The following is a 24,987-nucleotide window of genomic DNA, read 5'->3' as shown; positions in this document are numbered from 1 at the left end:
CATATAAAAGGGATGTTAATACACAATAAATTCACAAAGAAAAGTAATCTTCCAGCTTTCTTCGATCTGTAGCTTTGAGGGGTGTATGATGAAGGTATGGGGCAGGAGGAGTGTTACTTCCACTACATCCTTAATTCATTAGATATGTCTGGGAATACAAAGATAAACAGAATATTTGTTCCCTGATTTCAAGGAACTCAACTGAATCAGGATTGTGCTGTTAGGCAAATATGCTTTGAAATACTGTGCAGTACCTTTCTGCTTTCCCAATCTGTATATTTCCTACTACCTCTTTCAACAGAAACAGCCTTTAATATCTCATGATTTTCTAAATCAAAGTTCTTTCATATTTCTATTTAAAATTCTATCATTTCCACATCAATTATATTCAGAACCAATTAATATCAAAAGATACGTCATTAGAAGTAGAAAACTTAAACCCTGTTGAGGCTTGAGTGGCTCACTTTGACTTCTGTTTTCTTATCAATTACTTTCAAAACCAAATTTTTACAAAGGTTAAAAGCACCATGGTAGGTATGATGGGAAAAAGAAAGAAAGGCAAATACTTAATGTGATTATGATGCCTGGAGGGAACTTATTCTAAAGGAGCTTAAAATCTACTAGCAAAGTTCTGTGGGCAATGATTCCAGAGCCAGTTGTTGGGTAAATACACACTGATCATTACAATGGTGGAGAGGAAATGGCAAACCACTCCAGTATTCTTGCCTAGAGAATCCCGTGGACAGAGGAGCCTGGTGGGCTGTTGTCTATGGGGTCACACAGAGTCGGACAAGACTGAAGCGACAGCAGCAGCAGCATTACAGTGGTAATAAGTATGAAGAAATGGTTAGATAAATGGCAATTTATCTAAAATATTCAAAGCCGACTAAAAATAGGGAAGCTGTTATCTTTCAAACAAGGAAGTAGTTTTGCCAAGTCACCTTATTTATCTAGTATTATTAGGAAAGAACTAGTTCTCCTAGAATTATTTTTCCAGTCTTTTCAATCTGAACATCTCTAAGTACTAAAATACTATTTCTATTAAACATTTTGAAGGAATAGGTTTCTAAAATAGATCCTATGTTTTTTCCTAGTTATGAAATTGACCATGACTTTAATCTTTCTTGGTATCTCAGGGTTACTGTTTAAATATTGACTAATAAACTAGCTATATACTATAGTGATACACTTGGAGCTGTATTATAATGTAGAGTTGTTTTACAGAGAAGGTCCTGCTCTGATAGGATATTTGAATTAGCATATCTCTTTGATTTCTCTTTTTATGTTTCTTGTCTCCTTACAGGGCTTCCTATGCCCTATTCTTGTTGATGTGCCTGCCTTTGTCAAACCTCCTTCAAATTGACATTTTGAGATGACCAATGCAAAGAGAAATAACAAAAAAAGTTCTGATAGGAGTTTCCTTAAGAAAAAGAAATAAAATCCGGATGAGTATTAAAAGGGCATTCTTATGTGTAAGCTACAGGGACTTGATGTTCTTTTTTTTTTTTTTTTTTTTTCATTTTGCTGCTCAGAGATTGTATTCATTTACTTTCAAATTCTTTGTTGTATTCTGAATAGCAAAGGTTTCAGCTATCTCCCATGTGAGTTGGATATAACTTTATATAACACTACTGCATTTTTGGATTTCTAAATATTTTTCCTGTGAAGTCCTTCCAACCAGAAATTAATCTTTAAAAAGGAATAAGCTTCTATATCCTTGTTATGCCAGAAAAGGCAAACAAATTTATTAGCTTAATAATTTGGAGTTTAGCATTAAGGAGTATCAATCACAAATTCTACCATGAGAAATTCTATTGATCTACTTGCTGAAAAGAGAATAACTTTTACTGATTATATTTTTATCAAATAGATATTTTGCTGTGATGAGATTTAGAACAATCAAAGACAGATTCTTAGCACTCTTCACAGTAGACTTATGAAATCGCTGGACCAAAAATGGAAACATGTAGATTTCTGAATGCAATGCCACCAGAAAATGTCTCTCTACAAGTGACCAAAAAAAATCCTTAAAGAAATATCTGGGTGCTTAGAATATACCTCCATATTCTGAGCAAATGGATCCTTTGGATCACACAATGTTGAAGATATTCGATGGTTGCCACGGAAACATCGCTGACTTATATTCTGGGGGACTGGAAATGTCTGTCGAATGATGGTTAACCTTCCAATCGACCTTCTTACTAGTTCCTGTACATCCACATCATTTATTTCCTATAAGATAAGAAATGGGAGAATTAGAAATATTATAGCACATAACAGAAACACAAACTATTAATGAGTTGTTATCAGGAAACGCTAAAGAGATTCTGTCACTATAATACGTTTGTTTAATGCTTAGCCCACATCCAAGTGAAAACAACACCACATGTTCATTAAAATAATCAACTCATTTGTAGTTGCTGTCTGTGCTTTAAATTATATGCATTTATGTGTATAATTAATGAATGCTTAAATAATTTCAAATGAAGTGATGGACTTAAATACTTTTTATTTATAATAAGTTTATAATATGTTGAATACTTCAGAAAACTGTGTGTTATCTAAACATTGGAAAAGGTCACAAAGTAAGCTGCTATTACACTTAATTATTCATTAATGGATTTCAAGATACTTTGGCGACCTAGGAAGACAGCTGTAATGTAAGAGTAATAAATATTGCTATTAGCAATGAAAAGGGGGTTCTTAAATAAGACAGTAGAGAAAGAGGAGGCATCATTTTTTAAGACTTTTCCCAATTATTTCTTAGAACTATTGGTGTTAACTCATGGACTTGTTTTGATAAAGAATAGATAAAATGCTCATTAACTGTTGAACTGATATATTAGTATATAATTGTGTTCTTAACATAAAGATAAAAAATTCTATTGATTAATACAAAATATACTCTAGTGATGTTTATCCAAATTACTACTAGTTTGCATATAAGCCTTTGAGAACTCAAAGAAAAGCATTTTCTTCTTCCTTTTCCCAGTCACCATCCAACTCTAGACTCAAACATTAAGATTTGACTCAACTATGGATGTGAAAACAAAAAAATAAAATAATATTTTTAACATACATCTGTTCTAATTGAACATTATCCTAATTGGAATTAGAATAGATGTGATCAAACTAAATTTTAGTTTTAATGCAGCCTTTACTTAGGTAGTTTGTAATTCATGGTATCCATCTGAAATCTTTTAAACTGATGAAGTCTTTGTAATTAACACAGTACTGCTTTCAGCAGATTCTCACAGCAACAGAAATAAAAGATTTGACATAGGATACATAGTGGACTGCAGTGAGTATTTCTCAGGTTTGTTTCAAAGAATTATTACAGAATAATGAAAGAGAAAAAGATGATTTACAAGTGTAAATTTTCTTTGTCATAGGACATTAGCTTTAAAATCCATCCTTTATTTATAATCTTTATGAAATAAAGATTTTTCTGAAAATAAAGTAACATTTGCCATCAGCCATATCCAGTATAATATCCTGGGTTTTCAGTCAATTAATGTATCATAAAGATGATTTTTCTCAGTTTAAAATGCTGTATTTTTCCTTCAGTGTGTATCATTTCACTGGCTACCAAAATTTCTGTCTGGCAAAAGCAGGTCAGTTTTTAATTCTCTGCCATCTACTCACGAAGTAAAATTAAACAATGTCTACATTGTCTATCAATTTCATTTTTGGTCTGAACTTTAAACAGGAAATGTTTAAAATCAATTTTTATTGTTATTCAATGTTATTACATGCTTAAATTTTTTTTCATATTATGCAGATAGGCATCTTGATTTTTAAAAAGCAGTGAAAAATTCTACCACTCTCTCATAATATTGACTAAGTGGTGTTATATGTGTGGTCTTTTTTCTTTAGCAATATAAGATTTATCAATATTTTGTCAAGTACCACTATTTCTACATGCTCCACCATTACTGAGCTACAAATCAGCATATTAGAACAAAAACTTACATTTATTAAGATCCTACTATATTTTGGGGAAAATACTAAGTACTTAACACATTATTTCATTTCCTGCTAAAAACTACATTCTGATTCAGATGTTGTTAATTCTCATTTACAAATAAAGAAGTAGGGAGATAACAAGTTCTTCATCAATATACCCTTTACTCATAAGATTTTATCAATGTCATCAAAAGACATTCTCTGAAGTAATCATGTAAGGAATCCATTTTTCCTTAAAGGAATTATTTAGATTAATATTCATGAGTGATAGGAATTAAAACAATAAAGATACATTATTCTAGAATTTAATAGCCTAATGATTCTATAAGGAATGGTACAGTCATCTATCAGGAGTCAAAGTCTTTGAGGACTATTTTTAAATCCACAAAAAAGGATGGTTACTTTTTACAAGTTCTAAAAGCTGAAGTCCTCAGATGTCTAAATGACTAAACTATATCTGAGAAAATGTCAATTTGAATTGAATATATTTTGCCTATTATTATTTGAGGAAGGGGAAAAAAAAGTAATTTTCTGGTAGGAAAGAATCTGCCATTCTGAATGAAGTTAACAGACAGTCTGTCTCAAAAAATTCACTTGCAGTTTTAGTTTTGACACCTGATCTCAAAAATAGTTTGATAGTGATATGAAAACTTGATTAGGTAGCTATTTTATATTTACAGAACGTCTGCATTCCAGAAGATGCATTTCAAAGAGTGGCAAATACAATGCCATGTAAACAGTGGAAGCCATGTGAATATTTAATCTAGTAAGAAATATTTTTAAAAGAAAAAGAAATTCGTAGGTAAACTGCTTTATTAAAATATGAAACTGTTGCATAATCTATTGGAATCTACACTGTTCAAATGTGCAGACTTTAAAAAATGTTAAAATATCTGATGAAAAAAAATAATCATATGAAGAACCAGTTTACCACACACTCAACTGAGTCCCCTGTACTACCTAAATATGCTACTAAGTTATACAGACATTTCCTGAGTTTGAAGGAATTTAAAGAAAGTAAACGGCAACACACTCCAGTGTTCTTGCCTGGAGAATCCCAGGGACGGCAGAGCCTGGTGGGCTGCCGTCTATGGGGTCGCAAAGAGTCAGACACAACTGAAGTGACCTAGCAGCAGCAGCAGCAGCAAAGAAAGTAAATTAAAAACTGTCTTTTTTGTATTATTTATTTTAGTGAGCATATTTATGAAATAAGAATATTGCAATGAAAAACAAACAAATATGCTTTAGTGTGCTTAATTTTTCTCAAGTGTTCTTCTTTAAGAGCAGAGCATTCAGCCTTTTATTCTCATAAAAATTATTTACATAGATGATCAAATATTATCAAGAGTCAAATCAATATTTTTGAGAAAAGATTCTTATTCACTTTACTGTGATAGTTTAACATAGGGTGAGCTCTGAATGGGGGAAAGCTAAAATATCTGGTAGGTCTCAAACTCCACCAGAAACAGCCAATTTCCAGAACAAATCTTTTAGGAGAATTGGATCACTCCTGAATCCTTGTAGGATATCAGCTTTAAGCTTAAGTTAATAGAATTTGAGGGAAGGAAAGACTCTCAAAATCTACTAGATCAGATGCCAATCTATATTATATAAACTATTTCAGAATAGGGTCCCTTCCTGCTTTCCTATCCTTTTATCTCTTAATATCTAATGAAGTTCTTGGCTTATAGTAGGTATTCATTAAATGCATGTCAAATAAAAAACTGAATGAATGGCAAGATTTCAGCAAACCATCTTCAAAAGATAGATCCCTGAAACTTTAAGTAGAGACACTGGGGTGCTTTAATAACTTTATCTATTATAAATAAAGCAGATTTTAGTAATGATATGAAGCAGTGTGCTAGGTAGTGTAATTTGAAAAGATTATGCTTATTGTTGTATTGCTGGTATGTTTATGGTCTCCATACTTTAACAAAAAAGATCCTTTGATGCTTCCATAAAGTTTAACAGTAATGTGAAATTATTATACAAATATCATGAAACATGGAACAAAACCAACCACAGACTATGAGTGGAAAGAGGAACAGAATGCCAACTTTCTGCTTGACAGATTAGTAGAGAGCAGTTCAATTAATCACCAAATTAGAAAAATGAAAAATATTCATTACACACTTTCAAATCTCAACAATAACAACAACAACTTCTTAACTGCAGAACTAAGCAGTGATTAGCAGAGAATAATGGCTTAAACTAAAAAACCAGTATTTAAATAAGAAGTCAGGACACCAAGGGTCAGGCTTAGTATCATCAGGGAATAGAAGACTACATATAGCATTACGCTTTTTGCTGCTCTAAACAGTGTGTATATATAAATATATATATACATTAAGTGGTATTGAAACACTAAGTGGTATTGACCTGCTCTGCCTAAAATTACATCTCTGCTCAAGGACTAGTAAGGAGGGCTGTGGGTATAAAAGAGCTAAGGGTTTCAGTAACAGTAAAAGTGGTTACATTTATAACAATTTATAGTAGGAAACTAACATGTGAATAAGAAAAGAACAGGTTTTCTATACTGTGTTCTACACTTCTAATATGTATTTATGTATGTATATCTTCCTACCTGAATTTCTAACTTGTAAAACTTAAATAAAGTGCTAGGCCATCTGCTTCGGGACCCTGAAGGGATGACAATACTTATAAGGAAAGGCTGTTCTCTGCTGGATCACCTGATTGCAGAGAAAAGATAAATATCATTTCCAACTACTAGCATATGATTGATTACACCATATGAACTAGCATAGCCTCTCATTATTATAGCACAGTTGATGCAAATGAAACAAATATACTGTTTTCAAGCTTCAGAATCAATTTGTATCATGATACACAATGCCAACTTTGATTTATAGTTTCTCTTTGAGAAACTGTTGGTACAATAAGATTAAGTAAATGTTTGCAACTCATTTTAAAATTAGCAACAAAATAGTAGCTACACAAACCAAACTAATCAGATTCACAATTTCCATGCTCAAACAAAATGGGCATTTGCAAGTTGTTGGACTTTGTTGTTGTTTTGCTCCTTTTAGAGTTTATTATTTTCCTAGAAAACTTGAGGAATTCATGTTTCTTATTTTATGGAAATTAAGATAAATTTTGATTCATTCATTATAAACAGACCTATAAGAGAAAGAAAGGTAGTGAGACTCAAGTTTTCTGAGGCATATATCAGAGAGAATGAGGTAGTTGGATGGAATCATGTAGTTAAAATTAAGAGGGCTGAGCACAGATACAGATGGGGATGATATTTCTTAGGGATGAAAGTACAGAAAATATGCTTGATCTCTGATTTTTTTTAACCTAGTTTAGGGAAAAAATATAATAACCAATGTAAACAGTGTGGGCTATGACCATGAGATTTTTCAAAGACCTGCTCTGCCTAAAATTACATCTCTGCTCAAGGACTAGTAAGGAGGACTGTGAACAAAAAAGAGATAAGGGTTTCAGTAATGGTAAAAGTGAAGCTATAGTTGCAACAATTTACAGTGGGAAACTAACATGTGGATGAGAAAATAACCGAGGTTTTCTATACTGTGTTCTATACTTCTAATATTTTTTGAGTTATTAGTGAGTTAGATTGTTTTTTGTGTGAATTTTTTTTTTTGTAAAGTAGGGACTCAAATTATGAAACAACTGTTGAAAGACATCACTTGCTCTAATATTTTATAAAATAAAACTTAATGGGAAGTTTAACAGAATGAGTTACAATCTTTATGAAAGATATAGTAATATAAGTTATTGCTCTTTCCATGATAGTCATCATAAATGAAATACATACTACTCAAACTTCCTCTTTATAATATGAAAAAGCAATTTCTTCCATAGCACAAATTGACAAGCAAGCAGTAGACAGATGGTCATTGGTGTCATGGGAAGCTCTCTCTACTTGGGTTCACATTTTCAAGATGCAAGGATAACATTAGAAGTTAAGTTGAATATGGTAAAAAAGTTAATTCAGGGGTCCTTTCTGCAATCTTACCAAAGAATAGAAAGGAATGGGCATTTCCATTTATCAATTATAAGTGTTAATTTGTTTGATTAATCCATGTCTCTAAAGAGGCAAGAAATCACTTTTCCCCCCAGTCATCGATATTGACACAAACAAGTAAAACAGCTCCAGTTTGTTTCATATCAAAAAAGCTGTGTGGCCTATTCCCCATCATAAGGTGGGTGTGAAACAAAAACAAGAAATTAGGAGGATTCTCTATTTCAAAAAATAGTAATCCAGAAAATATTAAGCTAAAGACAAAAAGTAAAAGAAAACTTACTGGTTCCTATAAGATTGAAATTTAGGAGCATAAATTTCAAAAATATAATCTATAAGGAAAATTATAAAAAAAAAAAAAAAAGCAACAACAACCAAAACTTCAGACTGGTAAAAACTAGGTTTTAAATCCCATTATTACCAGTTAATAGTTGTGTAATATTTGACAAATCATTCGATTTATTTGAATCTTAGATTCTTTGGGAACAAAAGAGATGAAAGTACCTAGAAAAGGTATTTCTAGGTATGTGGTTGGTTTGTTGTCTCTGTTTTCCCTTAATCCATCCTGATGTTTAGTCATTCTAGATTGACTTAAAAACTACATTGAAAAGTAGATCTGACATACACATATTATCTGTGGGGATCTCTGAAGAACACATCTTAATCTGACATAAGAAATACACTGACACATCATATAGACTCAAAGTCTGGCAGGCCAAAAACAGGTTTGTAAAACGTTTCCAGTGCCTTTAAACTGAACAAAAAAGAACCGTCAAGAGAGCTAAAATTCATCAATGGAGGGTGTTGTAGGAGAAACAATTTGAAACTAAGAATTATTTTTATTTCTCTGTACAAGGAAAGGCAAGACCCTATTTCCTTAATACTTCATAACACTATTTATTATTCAACAAAATAATATGTGAGTAAGTGATCTGTGAACTTTTAATGTCCTCTGATCATTATTGCAGTACCATTTACTGAGTGTCATTTGTCAGGCACCATGTTAAGAACATTCAATAATATTTCACTTAATTTTCATTAAAAGCTGGTAAAGTAAATGTTGTTATACATATGGTACAAACTAACAAATAATCCCTGAGGCACAGGATATTTTATTATATATCCATAGAAACACAGCTATGAACCAATTTCAAAGTCAGGATTGAGCCTATCTTGCTGAACTCAAGACTAGAATTCTTGCCAAAAATGCTACTTTGCTCCTAAGATAAAATTTATTATTCTATAATTCAACATTAGTATCACTTGATAAATAACACATTATTTTTTCCATAAGTAATAGATACACTGAACACTAGATCTTTATCTCATTATTTGGCCCTGAATGATCTACTCATTTTCCTTTCTAACTCTGACTGGCAGGTGCTAATGGAACAACTTATTTCACAGGGCTCTCGTGTTATAATACTGTATTTTTAATGTTATGCATTGTTTTTGCAAAAAAAAAAATCTTTCACAAGAAATTTGACAAGTTGGTGGATTTTAAAACAGTTGTGTTTCTTTATGAAAAGCAAAACAATCTGCTCTTATTTATTCATATTCATGTAAGGAACTATTTAATCCATTTGTAAGGGGGTGGGATATAAAAGTTCTAGAAACAACAGTAAAATATAAATGGAACACAGGCCCTCCACTGGGAGGAATTCACTTTGCTTACAAAGAAGAACTGTACTTTTTATAAAAATGATCTCTGATGTAGGCAGTGTGTGCCAACGGAAAAGGCTAAAAGATACTCAGTGGGGAAGACGGTCTCTATTTTATTCAAACAAAGCCCTTTATAATTTGCAAAAACTCCTTATTCTATTTTATTTAACAGCATCCTTTCAGTGAGCTGAAAGTTTACTCTGTGTTCTGTTTTCTGTTAGAAATTCAAGGCTGTCGCTGTGACTATACATATGAAAATAGGACTCAGAGTTGACAGTAAGGTTCAGTTAGATTTACCTCATTTATAATGATCCAGTGACAGTCGAAAGCAACCAAATTAGTCTCCACAACCTGGAATAGAAAAGAAACCAGCTATCAGTCAGCATTAATTGTGAAAAACAAACCAAACTAAAGAGATATACTTGACAAATGACAAAAATATATCACATGTTGGAAAGGTCTTTTTTAGTCAATTGAAAACAGAAAACCATTACAGTAAAACATGGTAGAAGTTTTGTGTTCATCTTGTAAGTGCAGTGTAGACTCTCTAATTTGAAAATAAAGTTTCATAGCCTAGAAAAACAAAACCTTTAAGTGAAAAAAGACAAATAATACTGTTTTTGTGATTTAACTGAGTAGAATTTGCATTGAATTTCCTAGTCCAAATAAAGCTTTGATGACCTTGTATCATCTACCTAATAAATATCTAAGTACATATCCCTCCATAATCTGGCTTGTCTGTTAGTTCCTTGTGCATATTTTTTGTCATTGTCTTGACAAAGTAAAATGTCCATGTTCTAAAAAGTTTTGGTTATGTGTATTGAGGAGATCCAACTGTAAAATTACCCGAATGAAAAGACTAAAAGTGATGGACATTATATTAGCACAAGTTATAGTTGGTTAATTTCAGTAGTTTTGCTAACAATATGAGCAGAAAGAAAACTTATGTAAAAGGAAAAGTAAACTATGTATAGGTAGCAATCTTGATTGAATAGCTTTGAATAAATTGATTCTAAATTATCCTTGGCTTAGGCCAAAATTGCATTGCAAAACCCTACTGCAATGCATTTCCATTCTATCCAACTTTATCATGAACATCCTAAGACATGTTCTTATGATTCATGCCATGGAACATATAGATAAATGTTAGGTTAGATTGTTTTATAAGACATTGCTGTGTCATTTTCAGCAGGAACACCAAAAGATCAGGTTTTAAATGAAGATGCTTTCTAATAAAGAGCAAGGAATTGTTATAAAGTATGAATTACTTTTGGAGAGGAAAATGGCAATCCACTCCAGTATTCTTGCCTGGAGAATCCCATGGACAGAAAAGCCTGGCAGGCTACAGTCCATGGGGTTGCAGGGAGTTGGACACAACTGAGCGACTAACGCATACGCAACGCATAAATTTCTTCTGGGGATTAGTCTTTGTCCTACTGAGAAATGCCTACTGAAATATCCATTGAATCATGAAAAACACAATTGGAAATACATTTATGTGAGTCAATACTTTCTCAAGTATATAATTATTTGCAGAATATTTTTAAAATTTTGATATAAATTTTATACTATTTCCATATATATCATCACATAGATTCCTATGACCTTACTAAGGTGCCTTGATAATATCTTATCATAGAAGTGAGGACATGTGATCTATTTTTAAGCTATACCATTATTATTGCTTTCAAAATACATACATGTTCAACTTTAGGAGAAACAATGCAGAAAGTATGATCAATGGCAGTTTTCAATTTTAGCTTAAAAAGTCATGTTATACCAGTAATGGCATTCATTATTTCTATTTAATAATTACTTTACTTTAATCATCTTAGATAAACTATCACCAGTAATTTATTAGCAATAAAAAGTGTTATACAAAAACAAGTGTTATAAAAAGATATACATCTATTTATATTAAGTGTATTTTATATATTATGTTGATTTCTATATATGACCTACTATTATATCTATACTAGTGTGTAATATGTATATATATTAATATATTCATATATCTCCAGAGAAATAAACTTTACAGTAGAGTTAAAAGAAAAGGTAAAAAGGAGTGATAATAATGTTGTTTATGTTTTTCCCAATCAAATGGAGCTAAGGTGAACACTCTTAGGAAAGACATATTTACATAAAAAGAAATTCTCAGTTGTTTTTGTAGATAACAAATATCAAACAACTATTATAAATACTAAATCAATGTATCTATCGATAATTTAAGTTTCTATTAATATTAATCACTTTCCATTTGATATATTTTAGCCTAAGTAATGTATCAAACTAACTGCATTACCAGCTTGAAGGACTGAATTAGTAATACATCTGGACAAGGGATTAAGAAGATTTGTAAGACATTCTAGAATATTTTAAGTCTTCCTATTTATTTACACTTATACTAGGGGCTTTCCCAGTGGCTTAGTGGTTAAAGAGTCTGTCTGTAATGCAGGAGACTTTCAGGAGACACCGGTTTGATCCCTGGGTCAGGAAGGTCCCCTGGAGTAGGAAATGGTAACTGACTGCATTATATTTTTGCCTGGAAAATCCCATGGACAGAGGAACCTGGCTGGTCTCAGGATCATGAGGTTGCAAAAGAGTCGGACACAACTGAGCAACTAAACAACATACTAGAACACAGAAGAGAGAAATTGTTTCTTTTTCTTATCTTCCTTACTTAAGTAGCACATTTCCTATTTTAGCAATAAACATATTTGAAGCCAGTGAAATGGATTAAGCAATTTGATTGAAATATTTATTCCCTTTTACTTTTCTAGTGGGATTTTATTTTATATCTAAATCCATCACTGTTGTTTGGTTTCATTCTGTGGACTTATATAAATGTCTAGCAAGTTATGTCAACCTAACTATACTATTTAATCCCAAATTTAAACTTTTGTTGATTGTTAAGAAATAATAAAGGTCCTAAAAATAATGTATACTGTATTACCATATAATAATAAGAACTGCCCAAAAGATCACGTGATGCTTGGGCTATCAAAAGACACTGGCAGTAAGAAAAGATTAACCAATGGTTTAACTAGTAGGTTTGGTTACAATATAACAGGAATAAAGGATGTAGGGGTTTTTCTTGGTCATCTGTTTCTCTCCCCTCTTGTCCCATGCTTCTCGCTTATCACTACACATATACACATTAATAACATAGAGGGAGCCAGGTTCATACTGATATAGAATTGCTTCCACATCAACGTAGTTATAACAAATGAGACTATCCTACTTCCCAAGCAGCTTAGCTTACTTTAAGAAAATTGAACAAAAAAGGGGGAAAAAAATCAAGTCCTGTCAGAAAGACAAGCGATGAGTAAGGACAGACCACCTGTCACTGGCAGGAACTTTAGAACTTCTGAATCTTTGGAAAAGCCAAAGACAATTTATCACCATGTCTTCCATCATCCGTTCTCAAATCTTTAGATGTGCTAAATATAAGACAATCCGAAGCAAAGAAACTGCCGGAGCGTATATCTCACTGGTAATAAATGTGGAACAGTTCCTATGAGCACAGAGGACAATTTAATTGACTCAACAATAACAGCAGCATGCTGTTTTTCACTCAGCCTTGTAGCTTAACTTAATTCAGCTCACTCCCTGTGCAGGATATACTATGTAATCCACATTTGTGCGAAGGGTTCCTGTGCTCTGGGCATCTGCAGCAGCAGAGATATCAGGTGTCTGCTTGCTACTACTGCCCATTCCAAATTGTCAGGTGGAATCCTTGAGTGATAGTCTGCCTCGGAAAGGCACTCGCAGTTATTTGGAGCAAGTGGCCAGAGAAACACTGAAAAGTTACTTCCATCCTGGCTCCTCATCTACTGCAAAACTATAGCTTATATCTGCATTTCTCAAACTGTATTCTGTGGGACATAATTTTCACTAAAATTTGTAAGCCTTCTGTAACCAAACCTGATTTAGAAATGCTGAATTAAGCCAAGTTAAAGAGATGCATTACTGCATTAATCCTCCAAGCTTTTAACAGGTTAATATCAATACTGAAATATAACTAACATAAAAGTCATATTAATGTTTCATACATTTCATACATTATTATTTTGAGCATATGGCTTCAGATTTAAGAGCATGAGCTCTGAAGTCAGAGAGTTTTCTCCATCATCTTATAGTGTGACTTTGAACATATGACCAGTTCTTTGGCCTCAGTTTCCTTACTTGTTATTAGGGTTAATGACAGTACCCACAACTAAACTACCACCAGGAGAGTCACGACAAAGGTTAAATGCAATAATAGCACATATTAAACTCTCAGTGAATACCATCACCTCATATTTTAATAAAAGTGCTTTACAGATCTCCAAGGCACTTGGAATTTAGCATATTCCAAAAGATTTTGATCATGGAAACCATTTTTCCCCACTACAAATCTCATGGGATTAGTACTTTTGGGGAGATGTGTAGACTGGAACCTATGCTAATTTAGTCACACATATCTAAGAGTTCTAAAGTTGTACTGAAGCACCATGAGAAAATTCATAATTCCGAAAGCGTGGCCTTATAATAATCCTAGAGAGAGTTTTCCAACTAATAAAGGAAATTTTTTTCACCAAACAAAAACTTATACAAAAAGTTGAATCAACATATTTTAGGTAAAACTCAAATGCATATGTAATAGTTCTAACAAAATAGTAATAGTTATTCTCCTTTTCATTTTATATTAAATCTTAAACTTTTTTATCCATTTCTAGTTAAAATAAGATAAAACCAAATCAAATCACTATTTCTTTGCCAATAAAATATATAAAGGTATATATGAAGTATTAAATTTATAGTACATAATAGATTATTAGCAAGGAATTCATGGATTTACAGTACAAACTCAATATCCAATTGCTGAGTGTCATATATGGGTCAATTGTACTATTAATACAATAGAGTTCTACTATAAAACACAATACAATTACATACTATAATTTTCTGAACCTCCAGAGTCATAATACAAAACTCCAGACTTCAGGTACACTAAATATGCACATGACTTTGCTTTGTTTTTGCTTTTAGCTTATTTGGTCTTCTTCTCACTAGAAGAAGTGAGTTCAGTTCAGTTCAGTCCCTCAGTCATGTCAAATTTTTGCGACCTCATGGAGTTCACCACACCAGGTCTCCCTGTCCATTACCAACTCCCGGACTTTACTCAAACTCATGTCCATTGAGTCAGCAATGCCATCCAACCACCTCATCTTCAGTCAGCCCCTTCTTCTGCCTTCAATCTTTCCCAGCATCAAGGTCTTTTCAAATGAGTCAATTCTTCACATCAGGTGGCCAAAGTATTGGAGTTTCAGCTTTAGCATCAGTCTTTCCAATGAATATTCAGGACTGATTTCCTTTAGGATGGACTAGTTGGATCTCCTTGCAGTCCAAAGGACTCTCAAGAGTCTTCTCCAACATCACAGTTCAAAGCATCAATTCTTGGGCACTCAGCTTTCTTTATAGTCCAACTCTCACTTCCATGACTACTGGAAAAAACACAGCTCTCTCTAGATGGACCTTTATTGCCAAATAATGTCTCTGCTTTTTAATAAGTTGTCTAGGTTGGTCATAACTTTTTTTCTAAGGAGCAAGTGGCTTTTAATTTCCTGGCTGCAGTCACATCTGCAGTGATTTTGGAACCTCCCAAAAGAGTCTGTCACTATTTCCACTGTTTCCCCATTTATTTGTCACGAAGTGATGGAACCAGATGCCATGATCTTAGTTTTCTGAATGTTGAGTTATAAGTCAACTTATTCACTCTCCTCTTTCACTTTCATCAAGCAGCTCTTTAGTTCTCTGCTTTCTGCCATAAGGGTGGTGTCATCCTTATGACACCTATCTGATACACTAGCAAAGGAATGCTCAAAATTCTCCAGGTCATTCTTCAACAGTATGCAAACCACTGGATTTAGAAAAGGCAAAGGAACCGGAGATCAAATTGGCATGATCTTAGTTTTCTGAGGTTACATTTTCTAAGGTTAGTTTCTCTAAGGTTTTCTTAGTTTTCCTAAGGTTTTTCTTATTTTTCTACGGTTAAGAAAACTAAGTTTTCTTAATTTTCTTAGCATATCTGAGGTTATTGATATTTCTCCCAGAAATCTTGATTCCAGCTTGTGCTTCAACCAGTCCAGCATTTCTCATGATGAACTCTGAATATACGTTAAATAAGCAAGGTGACATATACATACTCTGGACATATTCCTTTCCCATGGAACCAGTCTGTTGTTCTGTGTTCAGTTCTAACTGTTGCTTCTTGACCTGCATACAGATTTCTCAGGAGGCAGGCCAGGTGGTCTGGTATTCCCATCTCATTAAGAATTTTCCACAGTTTGTTGTGATCCACACAGTCAAAGGTTTTGGCATAGTCAATAAAGCAGAAGTAGATGTTTTTATGGAACTCTCTTACTTTTTCAATGATCCAGCAGATGTTGGCGATTTGATCTCTGGTTCCTCTGTCTTTTCTAAATCCAGCAGTTCACATACTGTGGAAGACTGGTGGGAGAATTTTGATCATTCCTTTGCTAGCATATGAGAAGAGTGCAATTCTGTGGTAGTTTGAGCATTCTTTGGCATTGTCTTTCCTTGGGATTGGGATGAAAACTGACCTTTTCTAGTCCTGTGGCCAGTCCTAAGTTTTCCAAGTTTTCTGGCATAGTGAGTGCAGCACTTTCACAGCATCATCTTTCAGGATTTGAAATAGCTCAACTGGAACTCCATCATCTCTACTAGTTTTGTTCATAGTGATGCTTCCTAATGTCCACTTGACTTCGCATTCCAGGATGTCTGTCTCTAGGTGAGTGTTCACACCATCAAGATCATCTGGGTTATGAAGATCTTTTTTAGATAGTTTGTTGGTGTATTCTTGCCACTTCTTCTTAATATCTTCTGCTTCTGTTAGGTCCATACCATTTCTGTCCTTTATTGTGCCCATCTTTGCATGGAATGTTCCCTTGGTATCTCTAATTATCCTGAAGAGATCTCTAGTCTTTCCCATTCTATTGTTTTCCTCTATTTCTTGCATTGATCACTCAGGAAGATTTTTTTATCTCTCCTTGCTATTCTTTGGAACTCTGCATTCAAATGGGTATATCTTTCCTATACTTCTTTGCCTTTTGCTTCTCTTCACTTCATAGCTGTTTGTAAGTCCTCGTCAGTCAACCATTTGATCATTGTCTCCTGTACAACGTCACGAACCTCTGTCCATAGTTGTTCAGGCACTCTGTCTATCACTTCTAATCCCTTGAATCTATTTGTCACTTTCACTGTATAATCATAAGGGATTTGATTTAGGTCATACCTAAATGGTCTAGTGGTTTTCCCTACTTTCTTCAATTTAAGTCTGAATTTGGCAATAAGGAGTTCATGATCTGAGCCACAGTCAGTTTCTAGTCTTGTTTTTGCTGACTGTATAGAGCTTTTCCATCTTTGGCTGCAAAGAATATAATCAATTTGATTTCAGTATTGACCATCTGGTGATGTCCATGTGTAGAGTTCAAGTGTGGAGTTCATGTAGAAAGATGAACTCCCCAGGTCGTCAGGTGCCTGGTGTGCTACTGGAGATCAGTGGAGAAATACTCCAGAAAGAATGGAGAGACAGAGCCAGAGCAAAAACACCACCCAGCTGTGGATGTGACTGGTGATGGAAGTAAAGTCCGATGCTGTAAAGAGCAATATTGCATAGGAACCTGGAATGTTAAGTCCATCAATTAAGGCAAATTGGAAGTGGTCAAACAGGAGATGGCAAGAGTGAACATCAGCATTTTAGGAATCAGCAAACTAAAATGGACTGGGATGGGTGAATTTAACTCAGATGACCATTATATCAACTACCGTGGGCAGGAATCCCTTAGAAGAAATGGAGTAGCCATCACAGTCAACAGAAGAGTCCAAAATGTAGTTCTTGGATGCAATCTCAAAAACGACAGAATGATCTCAGTTCGTTTCCAAGGCAAACCATTCAATATCACCATAATCCAAGTCTATGCCCTGACCAATAATGCTGAAGAAGCTGAAGTTGAATGGTTCTATGAATACCTACAAGACCTTCTAGAACACTCCAAAAAGATGTCTTTTTCATTATAGGGGTCTGGAATGCAAAAGTAGGAAGTCAAGAAATACCTGGAGTAACGGGCAAATTTGGCCTTGGAGTACAAAATGAAGCAGGGCAAAGGCTAACAGAGTTTTGCCAAGAAAATGCACTGGTCATAGCAAACACCCTCTTCCAACAACACAAGAGACGACACTACACATGGACATCACCAGATGGTCAATACCGAAATCAGAAGAACTGAAGCCACTATGTAAAAAGACACTGAGGTGTCATTCTGTGGATTCCCTTTTTAAATCCCAAGTAAGTCCAGCAGATGGCATTAGTAATCTCTTGCACTGATAGTGGGCAGCAACAGAATATTCTGAAAAGACTGCCTTGTTTGCATTTCCCCTGGAGCTCAGCATGGATCCCCAACTCTCTTGTGTTCTTATCCAAGCAGCCACTATCTGCCATCCCACTCTGTGCCTTTTGCTTTAGAATCTCTGCTCTGATCTTCCAGCTGGAAGACCACAAATATGCTGTCATCCAAATCCTCTTGTCATTACTGCCAAAGTTATTTCATAAACGGATATGCTAGAATTATTGTTACTGCTGTGCAGTTGGGTCTTCCCACATCTCCTGGGAGATGGAAATATGTCACCACTGAGATTTGGCCAACATTATGCTACCTGCTGTGCTTCTTAATGTGGAAAGATGGGTGCTAAAGAAAGAAACTGGGGAATCTGTGTTCCTCATATGGCACTGACCACTTTCCTGTGTCCTATATTACTGAGCAGTGAGTAAAAGTGAATTCATGATTTTAACACCTTGCCTGATGAGGAGATAAATAAATAGTTGACAATTATTTCTAGTGAAGGGGACCACCATGCTACTGTTTTTGTTTCTGCTTGCATTGGTGTTTTTTTCAGATGTCAGCCATAGTGTTAAAACATACATCATTCCAAAACAACTAGGAAAAGCACGTGCTTGCTGAAAGATCACTCATCCTTTGCCTTGTCCCTTTTTTTAAAATCATATTCTAACATGTTAACTTTTAGCACAAGAAATGAATTACATTAAAAATATTTATTTTATTTTATTTATTTTTAAAAGCTAAATGACCCTTGGCAGAGTATATTAATGCTTAAGTATAACTGGCTAAAAAAATAAATATAAGTTTTTACCTGGATTTTGATCAGAAGCTTAAAATGATAATGTGGGCATACATTTGCACTTAATTGCTGGGCTTTATGAAATAAGGCTTTCTTGTTATCTTGAAGCAAATAAAGAAAAAAAAAATCTTATAGAGAAATCTACTGATCACATCAAAAGGCAACATACAGGCCCTTCACAACTGTGAACTTTCATGCCTTTGCTCTATGCCTTTTGATCTCTTCTCTATCCTCTCTTCCTGACAAAGCATTTCTCAAAATTCAAAGACTGACACAAATGTCAAACCCTTTCCCACTCCCACCTCCCTAACCTCAGGCAGTATTGTTGCCCCTCCTGCACTGTCTCACACTGCCCTTCCTCCAACCTTAATTAAGCAGTGTGTGGTTAGGAAACCGGCTGTGAGGGCACCTCGTGTGTTACACGCTCCTTACACCCCGCGCTTCCGCTCAGCTGGCTTTCTTGCTGGTCCTTGGTAGAGCCAATCTTTGCCCTTGCTTGGCCTCCTGGGTTGTTCCTTCACTCAAGATTTGCATGTGGTCACTCCTTCCCTTCACCTAGCTTTCTGTCTTAATGTCAGTCCAGCAGGCATGCCTTCCATGATAACCTCCCCCCATGCACGATCCCCCACAAGACACACACACACACTTATTTCCTGTCTCTTTCTGTGCATCAAAATATAAGCTTCAAAGAAGAGAGAATTTCATTTTCATCACCGGTCTGTACCTTTAGAATAATCACTGACAGATCATACGGTTTCAAGAAAGCTTTTTGCCAGGCACAAGCCAGATTTTCACTACATACTGTTTGTGAATAAAAGAACATTATATAGCCTTAACTCATGTGTGTACATCTGTGGGTCCCTACTTCACCCAGGACTAAACCATTTGATAAACTCATAATGAAAGGAAGTCATTAGATGAAAATCGAGTTTCAGAAAATTAAATAATCAGAAATTGACTCAATTCATATTTTATCTACTGCAGAGACCTTTACTATTTTCATGGCAATGAAGTATAGGGATACCATATTTCAAATGTCAAAAGTCAAATACCTCAGAATTTGGAGACTATGTGCTATTAGAAAAAGAACACAAAATTTAAATAATTAGATATGACTTGAAATGCTTGGTCTTTTTATTGACAGTCAGATATGTTACTTATCCTGAGTCTCAGTTTCCTGATTATCTGAAATACAGTATTTTTACAGGTGTATAGTGAGGATTAAATAGGTTAGTGTAATGTTTATTGAATGCCATTTATAGCATATCAATAATAATAATAATAATAAAGGCTAACACTTGAGTGCTTGCTATTTGCCAGGCACTTAGTGATTTTATAATTTAGGCAAGGCTCACAATATTCTTATGATGAGAGCATTACAATTATGTCCACCTTACATATGAAGAAATTGAAGGAAATCAACCAAATCATAAAGCCAGGGGTGGAAGCCAGAGTCAATAACTAGTAAATATCCTTTTGCTGTAATATTTTCATAGCCTTCTTTCTCCAGGTTTCAGAAACTAATGCTTTCGTCAAAGTTAAGTTAAACAGAATATTTCAGAATGCTGTATGGTATACACTGGAGTTTTATAGATTTGAACTCTGTTGAACTTATTATTGAAACTACCAGTCACTTTTGAGAAAGAGAGAGTGGTCCATAGTAGAACTTGAGAAATGCGGATGACTTCATCCACGACTCTACACCATGGTGATTTGTCTTAAAGTGGTATACGAAAATTTGCTTTTCTTTTATTGTGTCTTACTTCCCATATTCCATATTCTCTTCAGAATGTGAGCAACTTGCTATGCTGATTAACTGATAATGTGTGTGTGTGTGTGTATGTATTTGTGCATGCACTCAGCTGTGTCTGCCTCTTTGTGACCCCATGGACTGTAGCCCGCCAGGCTCCTCTGCCCATGGGATTTTCCAGGCAAGAATATTGGGGTGGGTTGCCATTCCCTACTCCAGGGATATACCTGTATGTGCGTGTGTGTGTGTGTGTGTGAGTGTGTGTGTACATAGTCTGATTTTTTTCATCACAGGCCAAAGTGACAAGAGCTTCTAGAAGAGAAAATGGACAATGATTCTTGGGTATTGTGGCAATAAGGTGTTAAGAGTAGAGTTTCTGCAGTTAGTTAATTAGCTTTTTATTGTTTTTGCATAACTTGGTCATATTCTGGGTTTTCAGTAGCACATCATTGATGAAATCCACTATGGAAGCTGACTGTTACTTCCTAAAAGACATCCCTAGTTTGGTATTTCTGCTATCTCTGGGTTCTTTCAGTATTTCACAGGGACTCTGATTTCTAATTGCATGGCTTCAGTCACCATCTGCAGTGATTTTGGAGCCCCCCAAAATAAAGTCTCTCACTGCCATGAAATTAAAAGATGCTTGCTCCTTGGAAGAAAAGCTATGACCAATCTAGACAGCATATTAAAAAGCAGAAATGTTACTTTGTGTCAAAGGTCCATCTAGTCACAGCTATGGTTTACCAGTAGTCATGTATGGATGTGAGAGTTGGACTGTGAGGAAAGCTGAATGCCAAAGAATTGATGCTTTTGAACTGTGTGTTGGAGAAGACTCCCCTTGGACTGCACGGAGATCCAACCAGTCCATCCTGAAGGAATTCAGTCCTGAATATTCATTGGAAGAACTGAGGCTGAAGCTGAAACTCCAATACTTTGGCCACCTGATATGAAGAACTGACTCACTGGAATAGACCCTGATGCTGGGAAGGGTTGAAGGCAGGAGGAGAAGGGGACAACAGAGGATGAGATGGTTGGATGGCATCACTAACTTGATGGGCATGAGTTTGAGCAAGTTCCAGGAGTTGGTGATGGACAGGGAAGCCTGGCGTGCTGCAGTCCATGGGGTCACAAAGAGTTGGACACGACAGAGCGACTGAACTGAATGAACTGCTTTCTAAAATAGTATAGTGGTATAAAATGCTGATGATTCTAGAATCAAAAGACTTTATGGAGGAAAAATATTCAAAAAGGTCTTATTCATTTTGACACACAAAGTATACATAAGAAAAAAGAAAGAAATGAAAAATGTAAACTTCCAAGGCCATATTCCTAAAGTGACTGTGTTGTTCATATTCAAGATATTCAAGCTCATTGAAGGTATGATCCTTGAACTTTTTAGAGACTCAAAACAATGCCTTCAAGCTTTCTGGTGTTTCTAAGTTCTTTCATGTTTTTGCCATTAAAAGCATACCTTGTATCCTAGTGTAAAAAAATGTTTTCAACGGTATTGGACTTGACAGCATGGACATTTCCAGAATTCCAAGCAATTGACTCTTCCGTCTGTGCTGTTTCACTATAGTGAAATATAAACCATTTTCTTCTTCCCACTGACAAATCACCTTATGGTGTTAGAACTGTGTTTAGTAACAACATGTCAGTTGAAACTGAGGCACCGACTGCTAACTGCTCAAACAAAATGTCATTTGTAGAAGAGAATTACAGAGTCTGACAAAGAAACGCAGGCTATGGACACAGATAAAAAGAATATTCAAAATCATCTTATGCATTGTAAAATTTTCATTAAATGTCTTGAGAAATTTTTTTAAAGTTTTTTTTCTTTAAAACTGTTTATACATATGCTTATTTGTCACTGTTTATACTGCACAATTTCTATTAAATAACTAGTGTTACCCTGAATGCCGTTTACATGCCTTAGAACACACTGCTCTACCTTTCCTAGAAATGACTTACCCAACTGTTTGGCTTAGTGTCACTGCAAAAATATGATTTCCAAGCTTTACTGGACACTTGATTCCAACTAGCAATTCTTCTGTGTATCCGTATTGTTAGTTCTGCTCTTCCTCATTTCCCAAGGCAGTCACATTCAACCTTCAACCAATTCCCCTAGCCCATTTCCTAACAACTTCACAACTATTTCCTATTCAAACAACTTCACAACTATTCCTGTTCAAAGCAATAGTGAATAAAGATCAATGCACAGACGTGGTTTCAAAGCCCTTGCATTTCTGCACCTTTAAAATGCAAAACAAATCAAGCAGAGTTCTTATTTGAATAACACTAGCTGACATTTGGGGCCTCCCGGGTAGCTCAATGGTAAAGAGTCTGTCTGCAATGCAGGAGACTTGGGTTCGATGCCTGGACTGAAAAATTCCCTGGAGAGGGGAATGGCAACCCACTCCAGTACTCTTGCCCGGAGAATTCCATGGACAGAGGAGCCTGGCGGGCTACAGTCCATGGGGCCACACAGAGTCGGAAACAACTGAAACTATTAGCAGCAGCAGCAGCAGCTAACATTTTGGAGTCTTTTGATTTTAGTGTCTTTCATCACAACTCTTAGAAGGTAGTTACTATTATTTTCTCTCTTTTACAAATGAATGTACACCCTCTTAACTTCATTTCTCCCCTCTCTTCAAAGTAAAATAGGCATTTCTTTTCCTAAAAAGGGCCTAATCATTCCAATAGAACTTTGGGTCCATTCTTCTTTCCTCCTTAGGGAATTTGCAGCATCAGTTACCTACACATTCTTGTGCTTTCCATATCTCTCCATTTATCACCTGTCAGATGCCAGACTTCCTTCCATCTAACAGATGAATTTTCAACCAACTTGCACACACGGTCTTCTTAAATATGGCCTAGGAATGTTTTCTTTTTTTTTTACACCGCTCATTTATATCTCAATCATTCTGCTTTCTGTTCACAAACACATTCCCAAAGCTTTTTCTAAGTGTCTTTCAGCACTTCCCTCCACCATGATTATCATCATCACCTCTAAGAAGTCTTGCATGATCACTACATCCACTCCCCCACAAATTCTTCTTATACATTTAGAAATTTATCACTGTCACTGAGCATATCTAATTTTATCTTTTATTTGTCTACTCTTCTACTACAACTAAAATCTTCTTGAGGCAGAATGATGTTTTATCTAGTTGTATATTCCCAGCCACTAGCCTGAACTGTCTTGTAATAAATATTAAATGATTATTGTGAACTGGGTGAGAATTACCACATTTAAAGGCTTTCTTCGGCCCATTGGCCCTCAGACTATGTGAGTTGCCTATAACTGCAGGTGAAAACAATTTCCAGCATACTGTCAAGACCCATCTCAAGAGTTTGTGTCTTATCTTCTCTACCTGAGGACCTTCTCCACCTTATTTGGCTACACACAATCATAACCTAGATGTGGGGATATGTTGGCATCACTTCAGGTCAACCTTCAACCGACAGCAATGGGAGAAACTAGATAAAGCCTTCTGTCACCCCTCTCTTCAATAGGCTGATTCTGAGGTATATTCCACACACAGTTTCCAAGATGATTCACTGTAGAATTGAACCCCATGTGCCCACATTTGTAATCCATTTTTGGAGCACATTCTTTTCCATTTTTGATTTTTTTATTGAAGTATTTGATTTACAATGTTGCATCAATCTCTGCTGTGAGGCAAAGTGAGTCAGTTATACACATGTATACATTTTTAAAAATATTCTTTCCCATTACTGTTTATCACAGAATAGTGAATAGTTTCTTGGGCTATATATTAAGACGTTGCTGTTTATCCACTCTAAATGTAATAGCTTGCATCTACCGAGCCCAAACTCCCAGCCCACCACATTCCCTCCCCCACTCACCCCTGGCAACCACAAGTCTGCTTTCTATGTCTGTGAGTCTGTTTCTGTTTTGTACTCAGGTTTATTTGCGCCATATTTTAGATTCTATATATAAGTACACCATATGTTATTTGTCTTTTTCTGATTTACTTCAGTTAATATGATAATCTCTAGTTGTACACATGTTGCTACAAATGGCCTTATTTCATTCTTTTTTATGGCTAAGTAGCATTCCATTGTATATCTGTACCATACCTTCTTTATTCATTCATCTGTCAATCAACATTTAGGTTGTTTCTATGTTTTGGCTAGTGAAGAGTGCTGCTGTGAATACAGGGGTAAATATAGGGGTGAAATACAGTTAGGTCTAGGTATATTCCCAGGAGTGGGATTGCTGAATCATATGGTAATTTTAGTTTTCTGAGGAACCTCCATACTGTCTTTCATAGTGGCTGTACCAACTTGTATTTCCACCAACAGGCATTTTTGCAACACATTCTTGACTGGTTTTTCTCTTTACCCTCTCATGCTCATCATTTCCTCACTTGTGCTTTTT

General features: G+C 35.1%; 1 protein-coding gene across 3 annotated transcripts in view; it reads right to left on the bottom strand.

The window, feature by feature from the left end:
* The window catches only part of GRID2 (glutamate ionotropic receptor delta type subunit 2), a 1,526,424-nt gene that overhangs the window by 615,938 nt on the left and 885,499 nt on the right, over positions 1 to 24,987 (bottom strand). For all 3 annotated transcript variants that reach the window (XM_070452150.1, XM_070452151.1, XM_070452149.1), the window contains exons 5-6: positions 9,929 to 9,982; positions 2,059 to 2,232 (exon numbers count right to left, since the gene is read on the bottom strand). In XM_070452150.1, the coding sequence (XP_070308251.1) occupies positions 2,059 to 2,232; positions 9,929 to 9,982 (228 nt within the window). The remainder of the gene's footprint in view (positions 1 to 2,058; positions 2,233 to 9,928; positions 9,983 to 24,987) is intronic.

This window comes from Odocoileus virginianus, chromosome 21 (assembly GCF_023699985.2).
Source record: "Odocoileus virginianus isolate 20LAN1187 ecotype Illinois chromosome 21, Ovbor_1.2, whole genome shotgun sequence".
Taxonomy (NCBI): domain Eukaryota; kingdom Metazoa; phylum Chordata; class Mammalia; order Artiodactyla; family Cervidae; genus Odocoileus; species Odocoileus virginianus.
The sequence above is the reverse complement of the archived record's forward strand: the minus strand, read 5'-3'. Positions and strand labels throughout refer to the sequence as shown.